General features: G+C 43.3%; 2 protein-coding genes across 2 annotated transcripts; both read right to left on the bottom strand.

The window, feature by feature from the left end:
- Window positions 1-2,369: 2,369 nt before the first annotated feature.
- On the bottom strand, window positions 2,370-14,835 carry LOC123115266 (receptor like protein kinase S.2). Its single transcript, XM_044536468.1, has 20 exons — window positions 14,645-14,835; window positions 14,017-14,161; window positions 12,919-13,180; window positions 12,564-12,792; window positions 12,243-12,393; window positions 11,770-11,976; window positions 9,090-9,153; window positions 6,705-6,859; window positions 6,280-6,550; window positions 5,784-6,036; window positions 5,533-5,683; window positions 4,815-5,432; window positions 4,311-4,372; window positions 4,148-4,202; window positions 4,027-4,063; window positions 3,615-3,940; window positions 3,394-3,513; window positions 3,058-3,209; window positions 2,873-2,941; window positions 2,370-2,647 (listed from the first exon to the last, which is right to left on the bottom strand). The coding sequence occupies exons 2-20, from the start codon at window positions 14,155-14,157 to the stop codon at window positions 2,593-2,595; spliced, it is 3,378 nt and encodes a 1,125-aa protein (XP_044392403.1). The 5' UTR covers window positions 14,158-14,161; window positions 14,645-14,835; the 3' UTR covers window positions 2,370-2,592.
- Window positions 14,836-15,662: 827 nt separating this feature from the next.
- On the bottom strand, window positions 15,663-21,265 carry LOC123114151 (translocase of chloroplast 101, chloroplastic). The gene is made up of 3 exons (XM_044535526.1): window positions 17,511-21,265; window positions 16,400-16,599; window positions 15,663-16,110 (listed from the first exon to the last, which is right to left on the bottom strand). The coding sequence occupies exon 1, from the start codon at window positions 21,173-21,175 to the stop codon at window positions 17,516-17,518; it is 3,660 nt and encodes a 1,219-aa protein (XP_044391461.1). The 5' UTR covers window positions 21,176-21,265; the 3' UTR covers window positions 15,663-16,110; window positions 16,400-16,599; window positions 17,511-17,515.
- Window positions 21,266-23,460: the final 2,195 nt, after the last annotated feature.

The raw sequence follows: 23,460 nt of genomic DNA, 5'->3' as shown, positions 1-23,460 counted from the left end.
CCCCGCCCCCGTATATAAAGGAGCAAGGGGGGAGGCCGGACAGCCCTAGGGGGCGCGCCAAGGAGGGGGGAATCCTCCTCCTAGTGGGAGTAGGATTCCCCTTTCCTAGTCCCACTAGGAAGGAGGAAGGGAGAAGGAAAGAGAGGGAGAGGGAGAGGGGAAGAGGGGCCGCGCCCCCCCTCCCTAGTCCAATTCGGACTCCCCATGGGGGGGCACCACCTCCTGGGCTGCTGCCCTCTCTCTCCCCTCAGGCCCACTAAGGCCCAATACTTCCCCGGGGGGTTCCGGTAACCCCTCCGGCACTCCGGTTTTCTCCGAAATCACCCGGAACAATTCCGGTGTCCGAATATAGTCGTCCAATATATCAATCTTTATGTCTCGACCATTTCGAGACTCCTCGTCATGTCTGTGATCACATCCGGGACTCCGAACAAACTTTGGTACATCAAAACTTATAAACTCATAATAAAACTGTCATCGTAATGTTAAGCGTGCGGACCCTACGGGTTCGAGAACTATGTATACATGACCTAGAACTATTCTCGGTCAATAACCAATAGCGGAACCTGGATGCCCATATTGGTTCCTACATATTCTACGAAGAGCTTTATCGGTCAAATCGCATAACAACATACGTTGTTCCCTTTGTCATCGGTATGTTACTTGCCCGAGATTTGATCGTCGGTATCCAATACATAGTTCAATCTCGTTACTTGCAAGTCTCTTTACTCGTTCCGTAATGCATCATTCCGTGACCAACTCATTTGGTCACATTGCTTGCAAGGCTTATAATGATGTGCATTACCAAGAGGGCCCAGAGATACCTCTCCGACAATCGGAGTGACAAAACCTAATCTCGAAATACGCCAACTCAACATGTACCTTCGGAGACACCTGTAGTACTCCTTTATAATCACCCAGTTACGTTGTGACGTTTGGTAGTACCCAAAGTGTTCCTCCGGTAAACGGGAGTTGCATATTTCTCATAGTTACAGAAACATGTATAAGTCATGAAGAAAGCAATAGCAATATACTAAACGATCAAGTGCTAGGCTAACGGAATGGGTCATGTCAATCACATCATTCTTCTAATGATGTGATCCCATTAATCAAATGACAACACATGTCTATGGTTAGGAAACATAACCATCTTTGATTAATGAGCTAGTCAAGTAGAGGCATACTAGTGACTATATGTTTGTCTATGTATTCACACATGTATCATGTTTCCGGTTAATACAATTCTAGCATGAATAATAAACATTTATCATGATATGAGGAAATAAATAATAACTTTATTATTGCCTCTAGGGCATATTTCCTTCAATTCCCGCCACGGACGCCATCCTCCTGAGCTCGACATCGATCCAGGGATACTGGGGAAGCAGTATAGCGATGGCACGGGTAGAGCAGGGTAGCGGTGGCGCTGCTGGTAGAGCGGCGGGCGCGGGCAGAGCAAGGCGACGGTGGCGAGGCTAGCATGGCAGCGGGCGCGAGCTAGCAGAGGCGGGCGCGGTCGGGCAGAGGCAGGAGCAGCCGAGCATAGGCACGCGTGGCCTGCCGGGAAGGGGCACGCGACAGGCCGGGAGGAGCGCGCACGACCGACTGGGCAAGGGCTGGAGCGCAGCGGCGGCTGATTGTGGTCGCCGGACAGGGGAAGGCCCTGGGCGGCACAGGGAAAATGGTTGAGGGTGTTTTCGCTTTTTTTTACCCATCTAGCATTTTTTTGGTAAAATGATATGCCATGTCGGTGAAAAGTGGGACCCATCTGTCATAAACGCACTTAAACGAGGCAAATTCGTCGATCAGTGGTTTTTGCAAAATCATTACGCGAGATGTAGTGTTTTCTGCAGTGAAATATATCCTAGTGTTTTTCGCAAACCTAGCCTTCAAAGCCGTAGTTTTATGCAATTTACTTTACCACCCCAGCTGGCCCGAGGGTGCCTCTTCTTTTGCAGTGCGCATGCCATCTCCCGCCGTATTCGCACCCTCGCCGTTTCCTCCGCCGCGTAAGTGCGCTCCTGCTCCTGCTGCCGTCAACGGCGACGACCCCGTCTACCATCGACCTCGTAGTCGCAGGGGCATCTGCTCCGGCGCCCCTAAAGCAGGGATTTGTCCTCCAGAACGACGGCGGCGGGCAATGCAGTGCGGTGCAGATCTGAAGGAGTAGATAGTAGATCTGAAGTTTCAGTTTAGCATCGTTCCTAAGGAGGTCTTAATACTGTGTGTTGATACTTCGCTCTTCAATTTCACGTCTCAGGAAACAATATCTCCACTCCACACAAGATTCCAGAGAAGAGTAATAGTATAACACAGTTTTTGCAGTTCAAAGGAAAGCACAGCAGAACGAAACTTGAGCAACTCAGGTACATACAAAACAAACCGAACTGTTCTTTGGTGCACTCACACTTATGTTGGAATTGGTGAAATCATAAATACAACAATGTCAGTAGATGCGTGGCAGGATTGGGTGGGGCCATAGGTGGTTTTCACTTCCCCCCTCACACTTTAGGCATTGAGTGAAATCTATCAAGTTTCAGTTGGATTCCATCAAACAATCCTTGTTGTTATTTTTGCTATCCAACATGAAGTTCAAGAAGAAGGTATTTCCACCGTGGCTATTCCATTGTGGCATCCAACCACCATCCTACACAAAGCAATATCTCCGTGTTACAAATTTCGATTAGATCGCCAAAAATTGAAGACGATATAATGGACCGTGACGGAAAGTGATACTTGTATGGAAAACAGTATAAAAGAGAGTTGTTAGTTTAGTTTACTGCAATATCCAGCAAAGCTTTCGAGCTGTTGAGAATTTCATTTTCTTCAAGTAAACAGAAAAAAGGGCATACAGTATCAGTATGTTCATTACCTTCTCGAGGCCTTTACATAACCAAATGCACAAACTGCGCCCAGGTTGAAAGCAATTATATTCTCGATCCTGAAAGTTAGGTAAACTCATACTGTCAAGAAGCTCGATCGAAACATATGTACTACTAGTCTTATATATAGAAGAAGATATAAAGAGCTGTTTGACAGTGAAGGTGAAGATAGTACTTATAGGTAGTGGAGTTCCATAGACTGACAGTGCCGTCAAGTGAGCCTGTAATCAGCAGCGGAAGCTCGGGGTGCAAATGGACGATAGTGATACGTCCTCTGTGCCCTTCTAGCCTTTCAACACATCCAGCTTCCATCTCCAAGTTCCAGATCTGATTCAACAAAAACCAAAAGGATTGTAACACAATGAGATGTGTGGGTGACAACATCATACTCCTTCCGTCCCAAAATAAGTGTCTCAAGCTTAGTACAACTTTATAGTAACGTTAGTACAAAGTTGAGACATTTATTTTAGGACGGAGGGAGTATTATTGTATACATTCTTCAATTAGACACCTGTGCAGTGCCGTCCTTAGTGCCGGTGATCAGATGCTGCCGATCACGGCGCGTGAAGTAGTCAACGCAGAGCCCATCCAGTGTGATGATTTTACCATCATCAGAATCAACACTCCATATCTATCAGTATCAACATTCCATTTAGGTTACAAGCGCTATTTATCAACCTCATGATGTGCACACATGCTTGCAACAGCTCAAACATATACAAGAAAGCATACCTTGACCGTGCCATCCGATGAAGCACTGGCGAAACTGCTGGTGTTGTCCAAGTTAAACGTCATTTGCGCCACCCTGTTGTGCCCCTCAAATGTTCGAGTGCACTCCCAGTCCTTCTCCCAATCCCAAATCTTAATCAGATGATCGTCATACGACGATGACAGCACAAAAGGCCGTGTCGGATGCACAGCCAAACATGTGATGCTAGTACGATGAGCATCAAAGCTCGTCACATCTTGGTGTTCTTCGTAACTGTACACAAGAATGCAGCCATTGCCATCACCGGCGACAACCCATTTCTCTTTTGGGATGAATTTGGCTGCATAAACTGTGCATCGTAAATGTGATTTAGCATAATCATTTGTGGCCAACAAAACATTTTAAGCAATAAATTCAGTCTGAAAGCTTCCATGCCTGGTTCCTCGGTGACTTGGAAGGAACTCAATATTGCCTGCAAATATATATATGAAAGAGCATCAACAATTTTATTGAATAAAGTATATTAGAGCGCTGACACAAAATATTGGCCACCCACCATACTCTTGTAGTTCCAAAAATGAAGTGCCCCCCAGTGATGCGTCGTCATGATCCTGCATTACTTGCACCACATGATGATATTTTTTGTATTTTCGAAACAAAAACAACATGAAAAGTTCTGGTTCAAGCACTAAACACTGAAACATAAAATACACACACACCATGGCTCTGCTGGATGCACATCTATCGACATAACTTGCTGAGAATTCTGTGTAGCTATGATCTGATCCAACGGACAGGCATGTCATCAGTTGTGGTTTGAAATTTAATGCATCTACACTTTTTCTTACTGAAAAGCATTCATCACTAGAATCATCGGGTCGAAATTAAATGGATTATCACCTCGATCGTCATTGATTGAGTTGGCTGCCAGAATGTCGGATCAACCGAAAGGAAGACAATAAAAGGAAAAAAACAAAGGAACTTATTAATTACATCACACAAGGTAACAACTGTCTTTGATAAGTTTTCCTGCATCATGCCAGTGATAGGCTTCTAGTGTTTAGAGTAGTTTTGTTTGGCACGATTCGTCTTAGTTGCTCTCCTTTTGGCGAGATTAAGGTTTCATATCTTTGTAATGTACATCGTAATAAGGAGTGATAAGGTTGGCGATGCAGAGGCCAGGGATAATAAAGCTTTCTTTTTCTAAAAACAAGTTATCATGCATCAATCAGGCTTACCTTAGACGTCTTTGCTTCAACTAGTGGATCACGAACGACCTTCAGCGTCACCTCCTGCACCTCATCATCCGCCATCTTTTTGGCTTCCTTAAACATGTCATCGTAGAAAGCAGTGACAGAACCTTGACCATTATGACAGAGGTCATGAGCACCCACTGCGATGCTCTGTAGCACGATGAACTCAGGGCTCTCTGATGGCGGTTTCGACTTAGATTGCTTCCGCGTCGCCAGGACAAGAGTGTAGGTGCAGCTTGGCGGCACGAAGCCGCAGAGTGGAAACTTTGCTAGGTAACTTGTTGGGCTCTTGGCCGCAAGCATGAATGCGACACGGTCATCTCCCTTGTTGTTTAGCAGCAGTGAGAAATAGGTGGCCTTCTTTGGATCCAAGGGGAAGCATAGCTCTAGAGGGTGCACATTGAGCAGCTCAACAGTTTCTGTGTCCTTCAACATGTTGACAATGTCACCAATGGCGGGCCTTTTGAGTCTCTCATGATCCATGCAGTTGAACGCTATTTCGATGCATTTCTTTACTTGTTGGGAATATCCTTCCACCCAGGTGCCCATACATGTTGCATGTAGCTGATTCGTCCATCTTTTATGAATCTTGAAAAATTAAATGCAAGATCAAATCACCACAAAAATTGTGAGCAGAAGTATTAGATGTACATATTTCTGTGTAGATACAAACGGTAAATTTGCTTACACACTCGATAAACTCCTTGGAAGACAGTTCATCACTTTTGGGAAAGTGTCTCTTCCCTGTTATTATCTCTATGATGACAACGCCCAAGCTGTATATGTCATATTGTTTTGTGATTACTTGTTTATCAATGAATTCTGGCGGCATATATGCGCTTCATAATAAGATGGGCAAATAAATAGACAGTGTTAGTGTAAAGCACCTGCAATTTGACCACTAGAAAAGAGAAGTTCACATAAGGGCATGGAGCTCACACTGATCCCACCAAAGATGTTTCCCCGGGAAATCCCAAGAAAGTTCCTCTGAGGCTGGTTTGTTTGTAAACAAGTTTTGACATACCAATACCTCCTATTTTCGGAATCATATTCTCATCAAGCAATATTGTGCTAGGTGCCAGGCCCATATGGATAATAGGACTTTCTAATTCCTCATGGAGGTATCTTAAGCCTTCACAACTGCCCTTGATTATTCCATATCGTAAGTGCCAATTGAGTCCAGAACACTCGTCTACGGAAGGGGGAGAGATTTTATATTAGTTGTGCTATATATATCGCAGACGACTACAATTTTAACAAACCACGGTATTTGATTTCTCACCCGTTTTCTTCCCTTGTCAGAATGCTAAGGTAGTAATTTGTACTCCCTCCGTCTCATAATATAAGAGCGTTTATATTATGGGAGGGAGGGAGTAATCTTTATAGAAAAAGTAATATTGTATTACAGCATAGGGTGAATGTTGCAGTGCCATACCTGAAATGTACCGTTCAAGAGATCCATTTGCCATGTATTCCAGGCAGAGCACCTCCTGACGACGATCCTCGGCGGAAACAATAAAGATACCTCCGTCGCTATCTACTACTATGGTCAACTTTGGTTGTTGAACTGAGTGGCAGTAGCCAACTAATTTGACAATATTTTGATGCTGGGCCAGCACATGGTATCGGAATGCATCTTGGAATAGCTTCTCGTCAACCGAACGGAAGTGCTTCACAGCAATGACTTGTCCATCTTTACTGACTCCCTATATCGAAAGGAATCTCTTATTAGAAAGAAAAAAAAAGGTTATTTGATCAACGATAAGTCTAGATACATTCATTTTTGCGACAAGTAATTCCGAACGGAGGGAGTAGGTATTTGGGTAGTTGGAACATGCAAGTATTGAACTATTATCTTGCCTTGTACACATCTCCAAATCTACCGGTACCGATTAGTCGATCCTTAGAGAAATCATCTGTCATATTTTGCAGTACGTCGTAGTCGTATTTCACTGCAGTCGGATGATGGAAGCTGTTCCACTTGTAATTGGGCCTCCTGGTTTCACCTTTTCCTTCTAATAGAAAAAAGTATAATAAAGCCAACATTAAAATTAATAAGAAAAACTTCACTTAATAAGTGGCCAAAGAAGTGTTTGTGTCACACAAATTTTATTTTAAACTTTGGCTCAATGCTCGACCTTACTAATTAATTTTACCCTTTATTTGTTTTCGGGCTGCATTTTTTAAAGTGAATTCTGTAACTTTTAGGTGTGTGCACCTTTGCTTTCATAATCAAGGCCAAACTCTTGTGTTGTTGTACTGGCTTGATGGCATGATAAAAGTGTGATGAAGTGTAGGTCTTATTTCAACATATAGAAGTCATTTTGGTTCTTTTGTCATGCGTGGTAAGTGTGATAAAGTGTAGGTCTTATTTCATCATTTAGAAGCCATTTTGGTCCTTTTATCATGTGAAACATTGCTTACGCACACTATTCAAGAATCGTCCGATATACAGTTAACGAGCCAGTTAATCGCTACTCGTAGGGTGGCCGACTCGAATAACACCTATTCACTGCGTTAACTTATCATACCGATCAAATGGCCTGTCAGACCAGCCGATTAATCACCGTTGGCCCATTAACTTGTGGGCAAACAAAGCCCAATTATTTGACCCGCAACACCTCCTAGCCTTCTCGTGCTCCTAAATAGTTAGGGTTTGACCCTCCTCCCACCCCCTCCCGTTTCTCCTCCTCCCCTATGTGTCATTGCTTCCTCTCCTCCCTCAGTGTGTCGCTACTCCCCTCCCTTCACATGGATGCTTGTTGATGATTGATCTATTGTGAAAAGAAAATGGTGCCATTTGCTTCATATTTGCAATGTAGTTTTCTTATAGCATTCCTATTGAACAAGCTTCTCCATATAAAAATTGAGCCTATTGATTTCAAAATTCCACCGATTAATGATTGACCGATTAATCCAGTTAATAGGCCGAATCACCGATTCATCGCTACTCCCCAGCCGAGCGAGCAGCTGCGAGTTAACGATTTCCTCAACATTGCTTTCGCATGTTGTAGGCTGGAATATGGATTATTTGAGATAGTTACAAATTGAGGGGCCTTTCTATAAAGCTGTTAATATATGCCTCTATAATTGCGTCGCGATTTAGAAAGTTGTTCCCATGCATGCTTTGGCTAGAGGTTGCATGCATGGTCCCCTGCATTGCTTAATATCGTGGTTACTTTGGGGCACCCCACTGCATGCATGCTTTGTGAGTCCATCAATGCACTAAACTTTCATTCTCTCATGCTTTTTCTTTTGACTTCCAACTTTAAATCTAACATATTGTTGACGCAAAAGTCCAATTTATATTCCATTTGCATATTTGTGGTCCTTGCGACGAGGGCTTTCAAACAAGACTACTCTTGAATATATTGTTACAATTTTTAAATTTTCACCAAGTTTCAGCTATTAAAACTTGATAAAAAGGAAAAATAAATTAACCAAGTTACAAATACTAATTAAAACTTAAAACCTAAACCCTAAAACCTAAGCCTATAAATTTAAACCCTAAGCCCTCAACCCTCAACTCTAAGAGCAAATGGAACTTGGTAAAGTTGGCAAAAATTGAATATTACAATTATCAAATTTTAAAATTTGGAACTTGGTAAAATGTATAGAATTGTCATAGCGTACTCAAGAGTGGTCTTGTTTCAAAGCCCTCGTCGCAAGGAACCCAAATATGCAAATGAAAAATAAATTGAACCTTCAGTCCATAAGATATAATAGATCCAAATTTGGAAGTCAAATGAAGAAGCATGGAAGGTGGGTGGGTGGACAATGCAACCTCTAACCAAAGCATGTATGCATGGGAGCGTACCACGGTAATGAAAGACTAACACACATGCATCGTCTGACCAGCTTTCCGAATCGTGAGGCACGTGCAATGGCTGGCCAAGTGTGTGCGTGGGCCGATGTGTGCCTCTTCGGGTTTCTCTCTTCTCAAGTTCGGGAATAGATAAAGAGAGTCGAGTTCTCTTCGTTATTGAGATGGTACTAGAGTAGGGGGAAAGTGAGGCTATTTGATTTACAAATCCGCACAAATTTGAGTGCTGAAATGGGAGATTTGGGCCTCCCTTATTTGTAGGGAAAACATTTCATTTCCCCCTGAGCAAAACTGAGGTGGTGTACGCTTGTAGGGCATGGATAACACTGAGCCAGATTTGTTTTTGCACGAACCATGCCAAAGGTTGTTATTCATGAAAGCTAGCACAAGTATGTATAGCAAACATTTCAGATAGCGCTAACCTGAAGAAGTTTCGGAGGTGATGCTACTCATGGAATGAGGGACGGAATCTCCACCATCGTCAAACTAAAAGAAAAATAGTAAACATTATGTGTTAGACCTCAAACCTTCAATCAGCAAGGATAAAAAGTATTGACATGTCACTGTTGACAGAGCATACTAGCTTGAATCACACATGCAACCCCTATTAGCTACCACTAGAAAAATTAACATTACTTCCACACAATAACTTTCCCTTCATTTTTAGGTCATTTTATTCATGTTTCAAATATCCATGAAATCACGCCCTCAAGTTGGGAAGCAAGAGCTACCAAGAAACTTAAATGATTGACTCTAGTCCAACCGAGAGACTATTTAAAATCCGGCCTAGAGGCAACCGTACAGAGGCTTATATATTACAAGTGCATGATTTCGTGAATAATGTTTTTTAACAATTTCTTTGAAATGGGCTACCAATTATATGACTGGTTTGTGAAATTATATGTTTATATTTAGATTCTCAATCGATAAAAAAATAAGTAGACATATGGCAGTTGATGATCATTTTCATGGGTCATGGATATAGAGATATCAATCTACTATTGACGCGCGGCAGCGCGACAGCCTTGGCATTGAATCCCGCTGGAACCGGGGCGATGAGGATGACGAAGACGGTGAGTCGCTGACTCGGCGGGCCCACTTCATTTCGCGCCAGAAAAGTTTCCCCCAGGCGCTCCCCAGCGCGTCGGGTTCGGCCTGGGTCCGCCGGCGTCAAAATCGGCCCGAGCCGGCAAAATGTGGGCTTCTGGGGGCACGAGTGGGCCGGTTTTTCGACGCCAGCGACAAAACATGGCCTTGGGGGCTTGTTGGGGGCGCGGCTGGAGATGCTGTTAGTAGACGGGATTGGATCCACCCACTATTGTACACCATAAGAACAGGGTATTCTGGTATGCCTTTTTTGTCTCATATGCATATGTGTAGACTATATCCTAAGGCTTAAGGTTGTTGTATATACACAAGATGTGAAAGGTTTGCTTAAGGGCTACCAAACGTCATTTTATAATTGGTTAAAGGTAGCTTCTAGCTTTGTCATCAAGAAAGTTGTGCAATAGGTTTAATCAAGTGGATTTCATAAGATAGAACTCATCTGAAAATGAAGATGTTGTTTTCTGCAACTTTTTCGTCGAATGACAGCGATAGGTCATAGGAGCAAGGGAGGATGACAGGTTTGTGGCGGCTAGGGTCTCGCCTTGACAGCGATATGAGTGATGGAGGAGGAGTTTTCATAATTCAAGGGAGCAAAACCTAGAGCTGTGGCTGTTTTTGGTTGTTGGTGTTTTACGAACAATACAGACTGCTTTACGGGATGACGTGGGGGTTTAAAGGGAAACTAGGGGAGTGGGCACCACAATTAAAATCCAATAAACGTACACCTACGGGCTGCTTTACAAACTTTTTACGTAATCTTCCAACTAATTCTGTCCCCCCCCCCCCCGAATTTCACCGGATGGGCCCCACTAAATCTAATCATAGTCTGACACCTCATCCAAGTAACTCCCCTATGGCTGCATGCATCACTCTGATGCAGAGGCCGGGGTTATCCTCCTTTTCCAAAAAAAAATCCAGTAATCCTCCTCACTATGTATTCCCTTCGCAGTTCGTAGATGTACCATCTCTCGTAAAAATCAGAGGGGGGAGAGGAGGGAGATTGATGGGATGAGGACACATCCCGTAGATCAAGCATGTAAGGAAATCCCCGTAAGTTTAGCATTTCCGGTGTCTCGCTGTTTCTTTTTCCTGTTGGCTGCTTGACCATGTATCATGTGATCAAAATTATCTAGGGTGTAGCAAGTTTTTGTTCCGTAGGCTGCTGCTCTTGAGATCGAGGGGCGATAAAAGTGTGTCGGACTCATCTTTCCTTTTCCCGCTTCCCATTTTACGAGATAATAGGTTTTGAGACCCCTCTACTCAATTTGTCTAGGCTGGCTGTTAGGTTTGCTATTGAACGTCTTTCTTGATTACAGGGGAAGACTTTCAGATGGGCGAAATTACGTGACAGAATGAACCTCGGATTGATGGGGTCTGCAGTATGACAAAATAGCACTGCTTGCTGATCTGACCATAGTTGGTTAGTTAATAAGTTGCATATTTCCCTGGTCGCCTTTAATGGCCAGAAGTAATTATGAGGCTATTTGTAGTGGGAAGAATCATAAGTTAGTAGCATGATACTAGTGTATGATACTATCTTTATAGTGCATATTATCATAACTGTATTTTAGATGACATCATTTATTGTTTAGGATGACACATACTACCTCCGTCCTAATTTATTGGTCGTATTTAGCGTCAAATTTTGACCATAGGTTTAACTAACAAAATATCAATGCATGTCACAAGAGATTATATCTTTGACATGCATTAACATTTTATTAGTTAAATCTATAGTTAAAATTTAACACAAAATACGAATGAGACCAATAAACTAGGACGAAGGTAGTAGTAGCATATCATTTATTATGATAGGGTATCATGATCGAACTCTTTTTTCATTTAATTGCATGTCACCTCGACTAAATTGTTTACTTGGCATGCATATACTTGGTATGATAGACTCACTACATTAAGTCCAAAAGAATTGGTACCTAATGATTGAATTTCTAAGAAACTTCGAAGTGACATATATGTGTCACAACTGATTGTTACCTGCTCTATCTGCAGCCCTCGGTCACCTATCATTGATTCTGTCTCGTTCAAACTAGAAATGATATTCTCTATAGTAGGCCTTTCTTGCCTGTTCGGTTTCAAGCATTGTAATGCTATCTCAATGCATCTCTTCACTTGATTGCAGTATACTTCAAGTGATCTGGGCTTTGCTATGCCATGTAGTTTTCCCCTCCAGCTTTCATGTACCTCCAACATTCGTTATAAAGTTAGAATAATACAGAACGGAGATACTAAAAAAGTAGCATACCATTGTTCAAACAATATGATCTGGCGTGTCGTAACCAGTGGCGGAGGCAGGAACTCCAAAAAATTAAGGTTTGGGGTGTGTGTGTGCGGGGGGTAAAGAAAATGGGCCAAAAAGTTACTGTTCATGTAACTAAAGAAGCAAAAGCAAGATCTTGGGGTGGGCCGCCACTGGTCATAACTAGAGTATGGAGAAAAGTATTTCTTACATGCTTAACAAATTTCCGAGTCGTCATATCAGCAATTCGTGTGTACCCTTCGGACCCGATCATTATCTTTACGATTATAACACCTAAACTAAATATGTCAGAGTATTCCGAGATTACTTGATGGTTTATGAATTCCGGTGCCCAATATCCACTGCATGCCATAAAAACAATGAAAATTGTTATTTAATTAGCTGATATAAATAAATAAATCATAAAACAGTTATGGAAGATCAGTGAATTTTCATTAGTTCTAAATAAGAACTAAATGTACCGGACAATGCAGCCAACTTAATAGCATAAAATATTTGGCATTTAGCTTACCGTGTTCCAAAACATTTGAGGGTTTTTCTTGTTTTTTCTTCACCAAGGAGCCTTGATAAACCAAAGTCAGCAATTTTTGGTATCATTTTGTTATTTAGCAATATGTTATCAGGCTTCAAGTCCAGATGCCATATAGAAGATTTCAACCCCCCTCGAAGATATTTTAAACCCTCACATATCCCTTTTATTATTTTGTAACGTGTGTGCCAGTTAAGTCCTGTATATACTTCTGCAGAAAAGCAATGGAAAATGACACATATCCCTTTTATTAGTGTGCTAAGAAACGTAATCCAAATAACCATTTTCAATACATGAAAAATAGAGTACATGGGGCTCAGATCACCAACTTAATTACCTGAAATATAAGTATGAAGACTACCATTGTGTACATACTCAAAGCAGAGCGCCCTATGCATCTCAAGAGCAACCACTTGTTTTCCCTCGTGCTCTACAAGTACTTCCTCTGGTTCATTGCAGAAGCCCACCAACTCCACAACGTTTTGATGCTTGAGCTCCCTAAGGATTTGGAATTCTTTTCGAAATTCCTCACCATCAAGTCCTGATATGCTGTTATGTAGTACCTTGACAGCAATATCTTCTCCATTTTCAAAAACACCCTGTTTGACACCTCTTGTTAATATACTCAAAATTGTTTGTTATACTAGTAGAGAAAATATATTGAAAGTGCAATAGTATGGTGTGTGTGTGTGTGCGCGCGCCCGCGCGAGGATGGTGCATATGATTGCATATCTATTACTCCCTCCGTCTAGGCGTGTAAGTCACCTTACGGAAATCAGGTTTTCCCAAAACGTTTAGGCGCCGTTCATTAATTTCCCGTCTCGATTCCCTCCCAGTCCCGTTCGCCAACGAGCTTTGCCTCCTATGCCTCGTTATCTTCCAGCGAAAACTCATTTTCTCCTGTTTTTTTCTAGGTAACGGCCAATGTATGCAGCACGTCTATGCCTTTGATTAGGCAAGAAATTAAAGCGGCTTTGCATGCTAGAAGTACGTGGGCCTGCGTGGCTAGCTAAAACATCATCCCCTTAATTGCTATGATTAAATGCTACGTTTAGAAGAAAGAAATCTGCACTTTGGTTGGAAGGAGGACCGGTCCAGATTTTCTTCTCTTTCAATCAGCTTGCACCTAGGTCGCGATGCACCTTCTAATGTGACTTACACACATTGACGGAGGGAGTAATAAGATTTATACTAATGTGACTTACACACCTAGACGGAGGGAGTAATAAGATTTATTCTCTCTTTCTTATCAATGCATCGAGACGTGAAACTTTTGCATCTTCTCGAGAAAAGAAAGATTTCCATTAAAGAACGAACTATTAAAAATCTAGCATGACACGTCATAGACCAGTGACTCTGAAATGAATACTCTCCACAATTAATTACAAAGCTTGCATGAATTGTAGATTAAAGACAAAAATGGTGTTAGTCGTACCTTGTAAACTGTTCCGAATGTACCACTGCCAAGTATTCGCTCCTTATCGAAGTCATTGGTAATTTTTTTTATCAATCGGTATGGTAGCCTCCTTTTCTCGATTTTCTCATCAGCTGTTCCGTCCACTAACTTGTTTTCCATCCTACTGCGTCCGGTGCAAAGTTTGGTGAGTATAAATAAGAGTGTGTATGATTTTTCTTTTACATGGAAATAAGAGGCATTACATTAAACTTGTGGGTTGTATTTCTCATTTCTTCTGCCACTCAGATCTCTTAAGCCTTTTAAACTACAAGTACACATGAATAATTTCTGGTATGAAGAGACATAGATGAGAACACCACACAAAGTAACAATTCGAGGGCAAATTCTACAGGGATTATCTAACAGGCTACTAAAAGCTAATGGAGATTTATTCTAATTTAACATAAACCACCATAAAACTTCTGCAGGGCCATCTTTTACTGAATCTTGTAAGGAAAATGGCCGAACGCTACAAAGCAAAATAGATAGCAAACGAGAGGAGCAAGTTGGACATACTAGCAGAAAAAAAAATTCAGAATCATGTGGGAAACTCAAGCACGGAGTTGTTAACATCTGAAAACAGAGCAATAATCGTACAGACACTTACCTGAAAAGCGGGAGAAGACGAACTGCAAACACGATGCAGCAATGGGAGCACAAGACGAGATAAGAACGAGTGGGGTGTGGTTGGCCCTTTGATGGGTGAAGGAGGAGGACAGAGTCCTGGGTTGGATTAGGATATTGCAACACGCAATTACATCGAACCTGCAAGACTAATTAAAAACTAAAGAGCTCGCCATCTATTGGTACAGGGAAGGCAAGTCAAGATCTGGGATTAAGATGATGGCAAGCGAGATTAAATGCCATGTTTGATTGATTCTAAGAAAGAGACGTGATCGATTATGAAAATGAGCCAAACGAATAGTTGAAAGAAGCAAAGTTGACTTCAGACAAAATGCTAGAGCAAAGTTTTTGTTTGGGTAGCAGCAGACCACTTGTTACTCTTTACAGAGTTTTTTTTAGCAACTCGTAGTTTTTTTGCATGCATTTGGGAGTTGGAATCTATTGTTTTCGTAGCCATTTAGCCCAATAAAATTAAACTCTGTTGTTTTGGTAACAAAATTAGCCCGACATGGTGGCTTGCAGCTGATGCTACTCTCTATGTTCTTGCCCCTAAGCTAGCAGAAGCTCTTGTGTACTCGGTCGAGCTGTTTATTTGGCACGCGAGGAGAATATTAACTCAAGAATATTAATAACTTGTGCTTCAAAGAAGAAGCATGAACTTTTGCGGTGAAAAGAAGAAGCTTCAAAGAAAAAGCCTGAAGGAAGTCTTTACACTAGCATGAAGAAGAAGCTTCTTTTCACCCACCCCACCGCAAATCCACCATGCATCGCACACGAATTACTTCTGGTCACTAATTTGTCCGTGTCACCTGTGCTTCTTATACAAAGCTCAACCAAATTCAAGTTCCTACTCTGTTACATAATTAACGAAAAATAGGGTAGAACAATTGTTCTACAGTCTGCGGCTAGAACGAAAATTCGACCACCAGAACCATATCAAGCAAGGCGACTGGAGAAACACCAGCATGATGCGACACCTGAGACCAAAGCTGACGACATGCTAACACACGAGTAACCTTCTCCAGGTAGGGCAAGTAACAGATTAGCACACTACTACTGTACTTTGCATGAGGCAACCACACGGACTGATGAATTTGTGATTGAATCCTAGTACATATTTTAGGAGCAGCAAACAAAGAAAGAAATGCATCATAAATAGTATCGCTAGTGCCGAGCAGCAGACAGAAAAGGTATGCCCCCATAAAGGAACATATGTAAACAGTATTGCCAATACCCACTAATGTGAGTGTGAGCCTAAATATAACTTCCTAAATGACACATACCCTCCTGGAAAAAGAAATGACACATACCCAGGAAAAAAAGGAAGAATATAGTTTTTAGGCCAAACTTCTACATCCATTCACAAGGTACGGGTCCATCCATGAAATCGCTCCCCTCTCGCCGCCGGTGGCAAGGGCCTCAGACATTTCAAAGAACGTGATTCCTGACCTGCATCATCCAGCAAAATCATTGCAAACATGGAAGAGCGGCGGACTTAGCCTAAAGCATCTCAAACTGAAAGCCATTTCGATAGCAAGAGTAGGTAGGTCTAATTTGCGGACAATTGATTTGGGTAAGCAATTTATGTTCCCGCCAACACTACCAACAAGCAGGTAACAGCAGTTGCTTAAAAAGGCAGGCACATACTAGTATTTACTCCTCGACAGAAACAGAACTGACGGCTAAACACTACACATCACATTCATCCGCATAAACAGCCTGGGAAAGAATAACTCACATGCTGGAGCGGTACAAGCTTCAGGTCTCCAAGCAGACAACTTTCAGGAGGAGGGCGTCCGGCCGGGCTAGTTTGTTTCAGGGCAGCAACAAACAGCCCCTTGAGTCCTTGACCCATTGCATAAATATGCCTAGACTCCCTAGTTCCAAGTATAAAAGGTGTTCCTGGATTGCCATCTTTCCGTACTTCTAGTATTGTTTCTGGTAGACAATGAACCACAGATAACCACAAATATGATATCTGAACAGGTAGATGGTTGCACAATGAAATGGCAAAGTTTTCATGAATAAGAACCATGAATATTTATCAACAGCATGAACAATACAAACATAGGCATCTACTCGGTGGTGTTATTTGCCACATACATGTGCATAGATTCTACAAGATATGTCAACACAGATAGACATGCAATGCCAGATCCAGCGTCGCTGTCTCCTGGTTGAGGCAGCTGCTTGTCAGAGAGGGAGAGGGGTTGGAGGAGTGGGGGTAGGGGAAGGGGCTGCAACAAAGTCGAAGCACCCACAACATTCATCCACTAAGAGTCAGCTAGAGAAATCCTGGCACAATAGTCAACGCAGTCAATTTCAGAGTCGCATGGCAAAGCGCTATTGGCCTAAAATCGTCTCTAGCTAAGAGGGTTGACCTTCTCTTCTTGAAAGGGAGCTTTAATTCATTTGGACAAATGATGACTGGACTCCATACTTCCGAGCATAAAGTGTGAAATATGTGGTATAATATATGCATTCTTTTTTTGGGACTGCCAACTTTGCACACTTCTATTTATTGTCTGAACTGGTAGACAAGGTATGGAAGGCTGGAAGAACCAAAGGATAATCACACACATGAAACATAAAACAGGTAGACAGTTGCACAACAAAATTGCAAAAATTTCATGGATAAGTACATCGCCAGCATGAACAACAAAATCATAGGCATCTACTCTGGTGTTATTTGCCACATACATGTGCATAAATTCTACAGCTATGTCAACACAAATAGAGATAAAACAAGGAGCACGAGAGGCTTCAACAGTAGTTTAATAGAACAACAGGAAACTCAAACAAGAGGGACAGGGATAAAAATATTAGGAAATCAAAACTACAGAACTAACCAGTGCTACTCATTATTCGGATCTGCACGAGGATGCATCCTTTTCCACACATACATTGCCATCGAATAGACACCTAACAGAGCAATCGTCAGATGCTCTGAACTGTTGGCCTTGATGCTCACTCGTCCAGTTAGCTTGTTGTTCACATCAACATGAACTGCCATGTTTGAAGTCCTTCCCACGGGGAACTGGGTATCCAAGTTTGCAGCCGTAGTCCATTCTTTATGCCACCTTACCAGTGATGCACCCAAAGTTGCAAGGCCTAGGCCCATAATGGGATAGTCTTTTTGAAGCAGGTTCAGCACCACATTCACTCCATGCGCAGTATCACCTTTCATGGACACAGCACCAGCGTTTGCTACCAGTGTTAACCAATTACCAACTGAAAGCTTGTCTTCAAGCTTTGCTCCAGTTATCATGGTGTTTCCTGCTAAAGTCATGGACAGACCTCCAGTAGTGGCATTATTCTTGGTGTTCCTGAACTTGGTTTCCCCCCTGAGAGTGTAAGCAAGCTGGTCCATCATGGTTTGTATGTCAAAGCCTGCAAGGGTTGAAGCATACTCGCTATGCTTGGCTGATATCGAGGACTCCGAATGAATGGTGAATTCCCTCTTGTCCTTGTTAACTTGGACCCACATAGAAGCTGGAAATGCTTTGGCAACTTCATGGTTGTATTGGAGGCTCACACCGTCAAACCCACAGTCATGATCCCATCCTTCAGGGTTGGTAACAGCACGTGCCAGAAGGTTCGTTGCAGGCTCAAGACACCGATAGCGGTATACTGGATCGTCGGAATCAAACGAAGATGGCAAGGCCCAGTCTGGCATAAGAGATCTATCATTGTCATACTCGTCATCAGGATGATCATTCTCCACATGTATATCATAATCATTGCCCTCACTCTCCTTCATTTCCTTCAATCTTCTGCGCTGTTCCTTCAACTGCTTCTTCTGAAGAAGCTTGGTTCGGTAGTCATACTCATCGAAATACAGTTTCTGCTGCTCTTTGGAGAGTTTTGCAACCTGTGATTTACTTAATGGCTTAAAGGGAGGAAGTTGGTCATACTCTTCATCCTCTTGATCGTCATTCAACAATTCATCAGGATCAACATCTGAGTCCACACTCTCAACCTTCTGTTCATTTGCACGCCTGGGGTGCTCTCTAGATTGCAACAAAGATGATAAGAAGTAAGGAAGTGGAGGCACCTGGAGACGGAGATCAAAGAGTCTTGGAGAAGCAGCACGGCGGGTTGAAAGAGTATCAATCTCAGCAACCATCTTCAGTGAGTAGCACAGGAGGAGGAGCAGGCGCTTCCAGATAAGGCCATTAGGAAGCACCTTTTCACCCTCCATGTTCCTCCGACAAAGGTGATGATTTTCCACAAGAGCGACTGGATTCTCAATCCGAGCATCATTAGTGGTCTGTCTGATGCTTTGCTGAAGCGCATGAGTCCGATGGGTCACAATCATCTCATAGTTAATTGGGGAGCCACTAGGTCCTTCAGGAAGAGGATCTGCTGCTGAGTGAGTAAGAGTGATAATGGCTTTCGACCATATTGGCAGGCCTAGGACACTGGTAATGCATTGCAATAGGGATAGGTCGTCTGCACCTTGCCGTTGGGTATCGATCCGATCAACATACAAAACAATGTCAGGGGGGCATTTCTTGATATACTTCTTAACAGACTTGAGCATTTTCCTGTTTGATTTTCCATCCCTAACTGCAGTCCCAAGTCCTGGAGTGTCAATGACACGAAATTTAACACCACCAACAACTCCAGTAATCTCCTTCACGGAACATGTTGCTGGTAGAAAAGCATTTGTTCTGGATTTATCCTCGCCAAATATGGAGTTTATTGTTGCACTCTTTCCCACCCCTGTTTTTCCAAGGACCAATACATTGCAGGAGAATTCAAAGTCATCTGTTCCCTCTGTCTCAAGCTGCAAAGCCCTGCTCCAGGCATTCTCAAGCTCGGAGGAATGGTTTGCCATCCTTATGCGCCTGAAGCCTTCAATGAGACTGAGCCGATATAACACTTGTACAGGTACCTGATGTTCGGTGTCATACCCTAATCTATACACAAGACGCAGATACTTGATTCGTGCCATGTCCACCTTTATGTACAACTTCTTCTCCTCATCAGTCATCGTGCTCTCCGGGTCAGCAACTGCATCCACCGCATGAGTAGAAGCCGCACTTGTCCTAGGGACACCGAACACGGTAGGAGACGGTTGGATGGGATCAGAGGTTTCAACTGGAAACACCTTGGCCTTGCCCTGTGCAGGTGATCTGTTTGCCGCCCTCAGAAGCTCAGCTAAAGCTGCATAATCAAAAAGCTCGGTCTCCTTTCCGCTCAACTCCTCAACTTCATAATCGTTATCCAGCTGATCCTCATCTGAATCATCCAAACCAAGGCGTGCGCCCTTGGAGGCAGGCACATTGTCCTCCATTTCTTTTCCAGGAGATCCCAAAGCATTGTTTGTCCCGATGATCGGTGCAGATGCAGGTTCGTCAGAAGGTTCATGATCACCATCAGTTTCACCATCTACCTTGTGATGAGCCGCGTCAACAGTAAACTGTGAGCTATCAACATTGGTATGAACTTCCGCAGGCACAACTGGGGCATCTCTTGCGGCAATATGTTCAGGACTGGCACCTTCAGAATGTGTGACAACCTCATGCCTGGGCGTGGTATCTTTCACATCAGAGTCAGCATTGCGAACTTCAGCACCAGCATCTTCTGCTTCTGTAGAACTCACCACATGATGCAATTCAGCAACCCCATGCTTTGGTGTGGTATCTTTTGCATCAGAGTCATCATGGAGAACTTCAAGACCAGCATCTTCTTCTTCTTGAGTAGAATTCAGTGCAGGAGGCAATTCCACGACAACTTGCTCCTGGTGAGACCCCCCAGCATCCCCCTTTGAAGCATCCACAATGCTCATGCCACCAGCGTCCCCCTCTGAAGCATCCACAATGCGCGCGCCACCAGCGTCACCAATGGAATGCTCAGGCTCCACACCATTGACAGCCTCAGCACCAGAATCCTCAGCTCCCTGTTTACCACCATTCATCAAGGACATATCCGAGAGATTTACCAAATCAGCGAACGCGGCGCCGTCGTCCAGCACGCTCATAGAGCTGACGAAGCTCCCATCCAGCGAGCCCTCGGCGAGCGCGCCCGCGGAGGCCGCAAAGACGCCGCCATCCTCCTCCAGCCCGCTCCCCGCTCCGGCGTCGACGAACACGTCGGCGGCGGCCTCCTCCTCCTCGGCCCCCTCCGCCGCGCCGAAGTACTCGCTCTCCCCGGAGGACGCGGAAGCGGGGGGCGAAGGGGCCGTGGCCTCGTCGGAGGAGGGGGAGGGCGGCGGCGGGGGCACCCTGGCGACGCGGAAGAAGCCGTTGGAGACCTCCTGGAGCACCTCGTCCCCGGACGAGCCGGCGGCGTCGTCGAACAGGTCGGCCTCGTCGTCCGTGGAGGAGGAGAGCTGCGCCGCCACCCGCGGCGCGCCGAGGACGGGGCGCGGGCGCGGGGCCTCGGGGGGCGAGGTCGAGGGCGAGCGGGACGGGGACGCGGCGCCGGAGGAGAGCGAGGAGGCGTACCCCTCGTCTTCGTCGCCGGAGTCGTCGAAGGAGGTGAGCGGCGCGCGGATGAGGAGCGCCATGCCGCCGCGCGTGGCCGGGGCGGCGGAGGGAGCCGAGGTGGGATAAAAATTGAGTCTTTTACGGCGGGCGGGTTTGTTTATGGGTCTCGGGTCTCCCTCCCTCCCTCCCTCCGGGAGTAGTGGTGGCAGTTGCGAGGCCGAGGGTTGAGGAGGACCGGATTCCGTCCGTCGGGTTGGTGGTGGTGAGACCGCAGCCGCAGGGTGGTGGATGGGTTGGATTGGATGGGCTAGGGTTTGGATCTTTCGAGGCAATAAAAATTGGACTCTTGTTTGAGTGAAATTTGGGGGTTTTATTATCGTTTCTTTGGCTCCCTCCTTGTGTTGGACCTTTGTGGCTCTGGCCATAGGATTTTGTGGTGTGTGGTGATTTTAGTTGCTTAGGATTATCATCTTTTTTCTCATCTTGTTGCCTTGCATTGGAGGGTTTTAATATTTCTTGGTGGTGAAGTGGTGGACATGTACAACAAGGTGTTTTTTTAAGACAGGTTGTTCTTTTTTTCTTTGTTGTTTATTTTGTGTGGAAGAAATAATTTTAAAAATACGAGGCAGAAAAATACATGCAAAGAAGTTTGACATTTTTTTTGGAAGGTTGCCACGCGTAAAAATACGTAATAAGGCAGATTACATCACATGATGAGATGATCATCATAATCAAGTCCATTCAATCTGACTGTCTTTGAACTCCCTTTTTGCTATATTTATATAGCATGTGTCTCAAACTGGTTTTATTTTATCCTTCCCCTTAAGATTTGAAAATTGTACATCATTTACTGGGTCTTTGATTTAATATGAGGTGATTTTTCCTAGTCAATGTGAAAATTAATTGTTGTTTATATTTACAACGCACAATCTTGATATTTTAAATGGAACTCTCCCTCGTCAATACCTCCGTCTGAACCTCTAGCTTTCTTGGCAAATATTATCATTAGTACATTTGTTTACTTATTGTTAGGATTGATTCCATGTGATTGAGAAGGTGTAATTATTTGTAGAAGATGTCGTGAAGGTATAAGTTACATACATGGATGATAGTCTCGATATGTTATTAGGTTTTGTGGATATTGGCTTGCTTTGGAACAACCATTCTCTTGGTAAATCAACTCAGTGATGGTGTTGATGTTTCATTTAATTAGCTAGGTGTGCAGTGTGTTGGTTAAACTCTACACTCCCACGAACCATCGAGTCTTGTTTCCCAAAAGAAAGTAAAACCGAAGTCTTGATGTTTGCATTATGTGGTAATGTTATTATGACATACGGCAAAATTTGCCTCTTTATTTTTTCCAAGTTCATTACCGTGAACCATATTTATTAGGAAGATGGACCAGTTGATGTTCCTACACATATTTGCTTTGCTAAGGTATCCACCCTCCTCCAATGGTCCCTTCAGTGGCAGATCCCCGTTTCTCTTGCCCGGTGTTCACAAAGGTAGCATATGGCATCAGAGTGGTGAGAGCGGCACCATGTTGAATAAATTTGTCTTAGATTTTCTTCTCACCATGTCAATGGTTGATGTGGTGTCGTCAAGTCAATGTCCTCGTTTTCTTGCTTGTTGTTCGTGCCCGCGATATAACTTATTTTATGGTTCGGTAGTGGTTTTGTATCTTTCATCATCAATGTCGGCGGCAAGACGGTGGTCCAAGATCGGGACTTGCTGTTCGACGATAGTGGAAACAACAATTTCTTCTATCTTGCTTGTTTGGACGTTATGCATCCAGGTCCAAGCCAGGTTTGATGAGTTCATTTTGGTCCATTTTTCAAGCACGAGAGCTATATACTCCGTCTCGCAGTAGGTGATCGCGAGATGGGTCAGCCCAATATGAGTTCCTCGGGAGCGGGTTTTAGGAAGCATCTATGACCAATTCAGATCAGTTTTAGTAGCTTCCATATGGAATTTCCTTTTTCTTTGTATCTGTGTTTTCCCTGTAGGTTTTCTTTTGGATTTTGGTTTTCTTTGTTTCTTTACCGATTTTCTTCCTGCGTTTTTTTCAATACATGTCTACTTTTTCCAACACATATTGTATTTTTTGTAGGCATTTAAAATATTTTTTATACACATTGAACAATTGTCAAATATATGATGAAAATTTTCAAATACATGTTAAATATTTTTAAATATATGTTAAACATTGTTTTAATGCCACAAAACAAAATTTAAAAATTACATGAAGATTGTTTTCATTGTAGTAACGTTTTTACAAGTGCATGTTATATCTGTTTTTGAATAAATATGAAAAAAATACATATTGATATCTGAATGTCACGAAATATATTTAGAATTTTTTAGA

Source organism: Triticum aestivum, chromosome 5B, assembly GCF_018294505.1.
Source record: "Triticum aestivum cultivar Chinese Spring chromosome 5B, IWGSC CS RefSeq v2.1, whole genome shotgun sequence".
Lineage (NCBI taxonomy): Eukaryota > Viridiplantae > Streptophyta > Magnoliopsida > Poales > Poaceae > Triticum > Triticum aestivum.
Note: the sequence above shows the minus strand (reverse complement) of the source record. Positions and strands in the feature narration are given on the sequence as shown.

Bases quoted from the DNA above. Each gene is read 5' to 3' on its own strand.
- LOC123115266 (XM_044536468.1), bottom strand. From the start codon at position 14,157: ATGGAAAACAAGTTAGTGGACGGAACAGCTGATGAGAAAATCGAGAAA. The intron at 13,181-14,016 runs GTACGACTAACA...GGTGTCAAACAG, and splicing joins CATTCGGAACAGTTTACAAG to GGTGTTTTTGAAAATGGAGA. The intron at 4,203-4,310 runs GTGTGTGTGTAT...CAAGTAATGCAG, and splicing joins GTGCATCCAGCAGAGCCATG to GATCATGACGACGCATCACT.
- LOC123114151 (XM_044535526.1), bottom strand. From the start codon at position 21,175: ATGGCGCTCCTCATCCGCGCGCCGCTCACCTCCTTCGACGACTCCGGC.